The sequence below is a fragment of the Pungitius pungitius genome, chromosome 17, assembly GCF_949316345.1.
Source record: "Pungitius pungitius chromosome 17, fPunPun2.1, whole genome shotgun sequence".
NCBI classification, from domain to species: domain Eukaryota; kingdom Metazoa; phylum Chordata; class Actinopteri; order Perciformes; family Gasterosteidae; genus Pungitius; species Pungitius pungitius.
Window position 1 is genome coordinate 17,070,563 of NC_084916.1, and position 7,565 is coordinate 17,078,127.

Genomic DNA, 7,565 nt, shown 5'->3' on the forward strand with positions numbered 1-7,565 from the left:
CGCCGACTTGCAGCTTCTGCCGTGTCCACCAACAAATGGTGGCGGAGTGTCTTCCACCACTGACATCTAACCGTGGACATCAGACACCTTCCTCCACTCCCTGTCGCGGGTCCAAATGCACCCGAGCGGGGCCCGGAGAGGGAGAAGGAGGCAGCTGCCACATTGCGTGAAGGTGTCATTCAGAGACCAGGGCCTTGCGTTTGAGTCCTGATCCACCTTCCCTGCGCTGTGGGTCAGGTGTGACGCACGCTCAGCCTGACCCGCTCTAATTCCCTAACGCGATTGCCCGTCCCCGGATATCCTGTTAGCCTCCGATTAACCGGGCTCAACCCATTAGCTGCGACTAACCAGTTCTCCCAGGCGACCCGTCGCGGCCTCCTGACAGGAAGCAGGCACAATGTCACAATGTCACCTCTCTCTTGTCAAATCCCCCCCCCCCCCCGACGACATTAAAATGACAGAGTTTTGAATAGGCTGATTAAGAAGAGTTTAGGAACCAGTTTTTATTTTGTTCTGGCTTTTAGTTAAAAGTATCGTAGTATTAAACATTTACCAATGAGTGTCATGAGTCACTTTACTTCCCTCCCTTCTCTCACTTTTCTCCTCCAGCTGTTCGCTTTCTCCTCCTGCCTTCTGCTCCTATTTTGTCTTTTGACCTTGTAACCTCCTCCCCCCCCAATCGGTTTACCTGCCTCCTCCCCCGACGTGCTGCCTCTCCCCGGTGCTTCTCTCTGCCTCTACCTTCCCTCTCTATTTCCATCTTTGAGCTTTATCCCTTCATCCCTTATCTCCTTCATCCCCTGCAATCCTCATCTGTTCTTCGCTGAAGGAGGAAGGGGGAGAGAAAGAGAGTTTCTCACAAGTGAGCCGTCGTTTATTCTGCCGGGGGAGAGCGTCGGAGGAGCCTGCGAGCAGGTAGTGCACCCTGGCACATTTGGAACCCCAGCAGAGCCGCTTCTTCTTCGGTGAAGAAGGAGAGAAGTGACCACGTCGCGTGGCAGAAGGTGAGTTTTTTTTTCTGTCACGCCTCCTCTTTTCAGGTGCTTCCTGGGCTGTTGGGGAAGCTGTTCTGGCTGAAGTCACACGCAAAAGGGTTTCGTTTTGCTTCTGTGAAGTTAAAGAGCAAAATGGAAGTGGCTTCACCGTGCGACACGGGAGAGTCATGGTGAACGTTCATAATATCCAGGATCTTCCACTCATGGGCCTCCTGAACCGGAGCTGCTCCTTGAGGCTTCTCGGTCGTTTCGGAGTCAGGTGGCAGAAGGCTCCTCTCACTTTCACTTTCACTTTTCTTAAAAGCATCTTGAAGAACATCAGAATCAGTCCAGTGAGGGATTGCATCCAAAGCAATGCTTCCTAAAGCCTCTGGAGGTTATCTTTGGACAAAGAGGATTGGTTTCTCAGGTGTGGCGTCAGTAAGCTGCAGCCTGATACCTTCAGCGTTCCTCACTGGCTCTTTGAATGGGAACGCTTCTGTGAAACGCTTTGGGTTCAGAGTAGAAACTTCTCATGCTTCTGCTTCTGCTGTCGTAGCTCCACATCTCCCTCCCGCCCAGTGGCTCTGATCCCGAGGTAAAGAGCAGTCGGTAATCGGATGACAGGAGATTGGACCGTAGAGCTTCCTTTAAGACCTGCTTTCCAGGATTGAGAGCCGTGTAGCACCGCTGCCCCTCCCATGTCCTCCCATGTCCTCCTATGTCCTCCTATGTCTTCCCGTGTCCTCCCGTGTCCTCCCATGTTCTCCTGTGTCCTCCTATGTCCTCCCCTGTCCTCTCATGTCCTCCCAGGCCTCCTTCTTCTGCTGGAGCCTGCATCCTCAATTATTTCTTTTCATGGATCAATTTAGTGTGAAAATGTCAGAAAACAATGGATCACATCTTCAAGTGTACAAGAGACATTTTAAGACATCAAACTTGATTTAAAATAAAGAAAAGTTTAAGAAGTTCAAACCCGGTTCAGCATTTCTGTTTCATGGTTAATTTCATCGCTGTACATAATTTAGGTTTTTCATTTTTACATTGTGTCTCCCACAAACTACCAAGTTGCATCACCAAGTATTTTATTAGTTATTGTGAGACGATTTTGGAATGTTGAAAGGGTTTAAGTCATTTTCTCTAAGCGACCAGATTATAATTTTCTCTCCTCGATGACATCATTCGTGCAGAGTTTTGGTTTAGAGAGACTTTCTTTGGGCTTGGTCTTGCGGCTCATGTTCTTAAAGGGAGAGAAAAGGAAGTAAAGGACGTTTAAACACAAACGTCTCTGCTTGCTGTTGCGTTACATCGTCAGCGTCGGACAGCGACGGGTCCAAAACGACAACTAGAGCTGACAAAGCTGATGGAAGTCAACAAAGTACCCAAAAGTGATTTAAAATGAAGAGTCTCTGCATGTCTGGAAATGAGAAGCTAATCCCAAAGCAGCAGAGCTGCTCACATTCCTTCAGTCGGACCCCAATCAGAGGAGGTTTGTTACAGTTTGCATGTACCAGGGAACTGGTGATTGGAGCGTGATGATAAAGTCATTGAAGAAAAAAAAATCTTGCGGGAATGCTTCAACATCACATGCTTCGTCTTTCGTTTCCTGCTAAAAATAATATTTTCTTCCCTTTTCCAACCCTGTGCCTGCTATTCTTTGTGCAATCTGTCCGTTAAGCCTTCCTCATTCTTCTATTTATTCCCCCTGTGAACACTGTTTTCCCCTCTAATCCAGGTCTTTTCCTTATTATTCTTGTTCTTCTCTCTCGTATATCATGGCAGGACCAGTATGACAGATAATTGTATTACAACTTTGGTTGAAGAAGGGATTAGATCTGTCAGGTGTAGGTCTAATCCAGACGTGATGGTGTAACAGCGTATCTGGGTCACTCAGTGAAGGCCTCTGAGTAGCTAGTAGTTTGGCAGCAGAGGCTCTGACTTGTCGCTATGTAACATAACTAAAAGATGTTTTATCCTTTTCTCCTCTTTACTCCTGTTCTCTCCTTTCCCCTCTTTGATTGCAGATTGAAATTTTATTTTGTCCATCAGTTAACGGTCCTAAAAGACTGTTACCATGGCAGCTGAGAAAGCTGAGATTGACGCTCTGAAAAAGGAGTGCGATGGCCTCCGTGCACAGATTGAGGTGAGTTATTTCACTCCAGCATACAGTACCACTACTTGCATCGCCATGTGAGAAACATCTCCAGGCCTTTAAATGAAAAAAATCAGTTTAATTGTTTGTCAGAGTCAGAGCAAAACATATCTTTCATAAACTATCTAATCGACTTCATCAAATCAACTTTAAACTGCTGATCAGGAATTGATATGAGATGAGGCAGATATGAGGTGTGATTCCCCATGTGACCACCAGGCGGCCCGCAAGGCTGTGAACGACGGCAGCATGACAGCAGCAGCAGGAGGGGCGTCCGAGGTGGGCCGAGTCCAGCTGAAGCTGAGGAAGACACTCAAGGGACACTTGGCTAAAATCTATTCCTTGCACTGGGCTGCTGACTCCAGGTAAGGACGAGGAGGTCGACAGGACCACAATCTGCTGAAATGTCAAAAGTAAACCGCGATCTCCTAAAAAGACCCAGTAAACCACCATCAGTTAGAGAGTCACAGTAAACCACCATCAGTTAGAGAGTCACAGTAAACCACCATCAGTTAGAAAGTCACAGTAAACCACCATCAGTTAGAGAGTCACAGTAAACCACCATCAATTAAAGAGTCACAGTAAACCACCATCAGTTAGAGAGTCACAGTAAGCCACCATCAGTTAGAGAGTCACAGTAAACCACCATCAGTTAGAGAGTCACAGTAAACCACCATCAGTTAGAGAGTCACAGTAAACCACTATCAGTTTGAGAGTCACAGTAAACCACCATCAATTAAAGAGTCACAGTAAGCCACCATCAGTTAAAGAGTCACAGTAAACCACCATCAGTTAGAAAGTCACAGTAAACCACCATCAGTTAGAAAGTCACAGTAAACCACCATCAGTTAGAGAGTCACAGTAAACCACCATCAATTAAAGAGTCACAGTAAACCACCATCAGTTAAAGAGTCACAGTAAACCCGCATCAGTTAGAGAGTCACAGTAAACCACCATCAGTTAAAGAGTCACAGTAAACCACCATCAGTTAGAAAGTCACAGTAAACCACCATCAATTAAAGAGTCACAGTAAACCACCATTAGTTAAAGAGTCACAGTAAACCACCATCAGTTAGAGAGTCACAGTAAAAAACCATCAGTTAAAGAGTCACAGTAAACCACCATCAGTTAGAAAGTCACAGTAAACCACCATCAATTAAAGAGTCACAGTAAACCACCATCAATTAAAGAGTCACAGTAAACCACCATCAGTTAGAGAGTCACAGTAAACCACCATCAGTTTGAGGGTCACAGTAAACCACCATCAGTTAAAGCGTCACAGTAAACCACCATCAGTTCGAGAGTCACAGTAAACCACCATCAGTTAAAGAGTCACAGTAAACCACCATCAGTTAAAGAGTCACAGTAAACCACCATCAGTTAGAGAGTCACAGTAAACCACCATCAGTTTGAGGGTCACAGTAAACCACCATCAGTTAAAGCGTCACAGTAAACCACCATCAGTTCGAGAGTCACAGTAAACCACCATCAGTTAAAGAGTCACAGTAAACCACCATCAGTTAGAAAGTCACAGTAAACCACCATCAATTAAAGAGTCACAGTAAACCACCATCAATTAAAGAGTCACAGTAAACCACCATCAGTTAGAGAGTCACAGTAAACCACCATCAGTTTGAGGGTCACAGTAAACCACCATCAGTTAAAGCGTCACAGTAAACCACCATCAGTTCGAGAGTCACAGTAAACCACCATCAGTTAAAGAGTCACAGTAAACCACCACGGTAAAGAAAAAAGCTTTATAACATGGTTGAATTTATTGTTGGAACTGATAGATGATTAAGAGTCAATGCCCTGCTGTGGTTCACTTGATCCACAGAGAGGTAAAAAAAAGCAGTTCGATAAGTCTTCCTTCTCTCTCTCAGGTCAATGGTCAGTGCTTCACAGGATGGCAAGCTTCTGGTCTGGGACACATTCACAGGGAACAAGGTAAGATCACAAGTCCATAAGTTATTAAATCAGTGTTTGTGGCGTTTATGGTGCAGAGACACACTGACATCCAGTGGTGGAGGAAGGATTCGAACATCAACATCAGCCTGTTCCGCTTCCTTCAACCATAGGCAACATTTAAGTTATCAAAACAATAATATAAACCCATTCACATCTACCTGAGGGAGCGCAAGGTGCCAAATAGAAAATCACTTCCAGGGTTAAGAACTCATCCACCAATCTGCACCTGAAGGAGGCCTTGAAAAAGCTAAACTACAGTGTCTGCTCCCCAGCTGGTTGCCGTCCCCCTAAAGTCGGCCTGGGTGATGAGCGTCGCTTTAGCCCCCTCCGGCAACCTGGTGGCCAGCGGCGGTCTGGACAACATGTGCACCGTCTGCAACATCAAGTCCGCCAGCCCCAAGACCCTCAGGGAGCTGGACGCGCACACAGGTGAGCGGGAAACTCAGCGCCGACCTTTTGCCTGACCCTAGGGTCACGTGACCTACCAGCGTGCAGAAAGACATGAATTGAATTGAATTTCTGTGGCACTGAGGTGTGGATTTTACCTCCCAGGTTACCTGTCCTGCTGCCGTTTCCTTAGCGACACTGAGATCCTGACAGCCTCTGGTGACACCACCTGGTGAGTTCATCATGTGGCCTTCAGAGATCAGTGATCAGTGCCACGGGAAACATCTGCAGTATGTGCTCGCCTCGTCTTCATTAACTAACAGTGAATAATGTTGAATTAGCATGTGTTCAAATGCTAGACGACATACAGTGAGCACAGGAGTCTATTCAATGTTTTAGTGAATTTGAGAACGAAGCGGGCGATGGTCACGCTGCTTCCTGTCCCTCTGCAGCTGTCTGTGGGACCTGGAGACCGGCAAGCAGAAGATCATCTTCACCAACCACATCGGAGACTGCATGTCGCTGGCCCTCTCCTCCGACATGAACACCTTCATCTCCGGAGCCTGCGACTCCCTGGCCAAGCTGTGGGACCTGAGGGAAGGGACCTGCAAGCAGACCTTCTCCGGACACACCAGCGACATCAACGCCATCTCCGTGAGCGCACGCCGCGTCGCACCCACACCCAGAACCGTGTTCGGCTTTAATCATAACCCCTCCTCTGGATGTTAGCTAAAGATTCTGCATTCGGCTTTGGATGATTTTCTCAGTACTTCCCCGATGGGAACTGCATCGTCACCGGCTCCGACGACTGCAGCTGCAAGATGTACGACCTGCGCTCCGACCAGGAGCTGATGAGCTACCAGGACGCCAGCCTGAACGCCGGCGTCACGTCCCTGGCGCTCTCCAGCTCGGGCCGCCTCATCTTCGCCGGCTACGACGACTTCAACTGCCACATCTGGGACTCGCTGAAGGGAGAGAAAGTTGGTGAGCAATTCAAGACGAACGCAACGCGTTTGAAAGTGACGCTCGTCCCCTGTCTCCTCCCTCCCTCGCCTCCTCTCCTCCCCTCCTCACCTCTCGCCTCCTCTACCTCGCCAGGTGTGCTCTCCGGCCACGACAACAGGGTGAGCTGCACCGGCGTCCCCGCGGACGGGATGGGCGTCTGCACGGGATCCTGGGACAGCTTCCTCAAACTCTGGAACTGAGGCCCCCCACCCGGGCCGGGGGCGGGCGGGTCGGAGGAGGAGGAGGAGGGAAAAGGACGGAGAGGTTCGGGACCACTAGGCGGGCGCAGGCGTTGGTGCGGATCTCCCTCTCCTTCTCTCTCCCTCTCTGCTGCCTCCTCGGGCCGTGCGTGCGAACTGCGAGAGGCGTCGCGTGGGTCACGTGGTGTGAATGGCGTCGGGGGGGGGGGGGGGGGGGGGGGGCGATGCGTCCCGCTGAGAGACAGAGAGTTTTATTGTTGTCAGGATGATTTAAACACTGAAGAGTAGCGCGTTATTCAGACCGAGCACGAAATAAGCTCCTATTGAGTGTCAATTAAACACGTGTAGATGTTTGACCATTAACAAAAAGGAAAGAACAGTTGAATATTGAAGATAAGACTAGAATTACAAATTGATTTTATTGTCTTCGACCAGTAAAGCCCTGCACTTATTTAGACGACAGATCGATATGAACATTTATTTAATAGATTAACACGTTAGAAAGGAGGGACGATGTACAGTGTATTTTTCTTTTGTTTTTCTGAGCGAGCTGCACCTACACACACTGTTCTTGTGAGGTAGAGCCGCCATCTTGGCTCTACCTGGAAACAACCGGCAGACACCCCCCCCCACCCCCCCCCCAAACCCCCCCCTCCCCACCACCCGTCTCAACGTGACATAAACGACGCCGTACCAAGGCGGACGAGAGGTGGACGGACCTGATACAAACCTTTAATCTTCATTTTACTCCCCTGGGTTCAGCTGCAGTTCCTCTGTAAAAAAAACTAATGTTTGTTAAAAACCTTTCTAATAAACATAGAATTCTGCATTATTACTGCGTCCCGGTCGTTCTTTCCTGCCTATGGGGGTCTATATATA

The 7,565-nt window shown here is 48.3% G+C and overlaps 1 protein-coding gene across 1 annotated transcript; it reads left to right on the forward strand.

Annotated features, from left to right (window-relative positions):
• The first annotated feature begins 580 nt into the window (after positions 1–580).
• On the forward strand, positions 581–7,536 carry LOC119218995 (guanine nucleotide-binding protein G(I)/G(S)/G(T) subunit beta-3). Its single transcript, XM_037473839.2, has 9 exons — positions 581–1,004; positions 2,999–3,117; positions 3,346–3,491; positions 5,010–5,073; positions 5,367–5,523; positions 5,647–5,713; positions 5,934–6,135; positions 6,249–6,465; positions 6,580–7,536. Exons 2-9 carry the CDS (start codon positions 3,049–3,051, stop codon positions 6,684–6,686), a joined length of 1,029 nt encoding a protein of 342 aa, XP_037329736.1. The 5' UTR covers positions 581–1,004; positions 2,999–3,048; the 3' UTR covers positions 6,687–7,536.
• Positions 7,537–7,565: the final 29 nt, after the last annotated feature.

Excerpts from the sequence above, each read along its gene's own strand:
- LOC119218995 (XM_037473839.2), top strand. The coding sequence starts at position 3,049 with ATGGCAGCTGAGAAAGCTGAGATTGACGCTCTGAAAAAGGAGTGCGAT. Across the intron at positions 3,118-3,345 it reads GCCTCCGTGCACAGATTGAG|GCGGCCCGCAAGGCTGTGAA; the intron begins GTGAGTTATTTC and ends TGTGACCACCAG. Across the intron at positions 5,714-5,933 it reads GCCTCTGGTGACACCACCTG|CTGTCTGTGGGACCTGGAGA; the intron begins GTGAGTTCATCA and ends GTCCCTCTGCAG.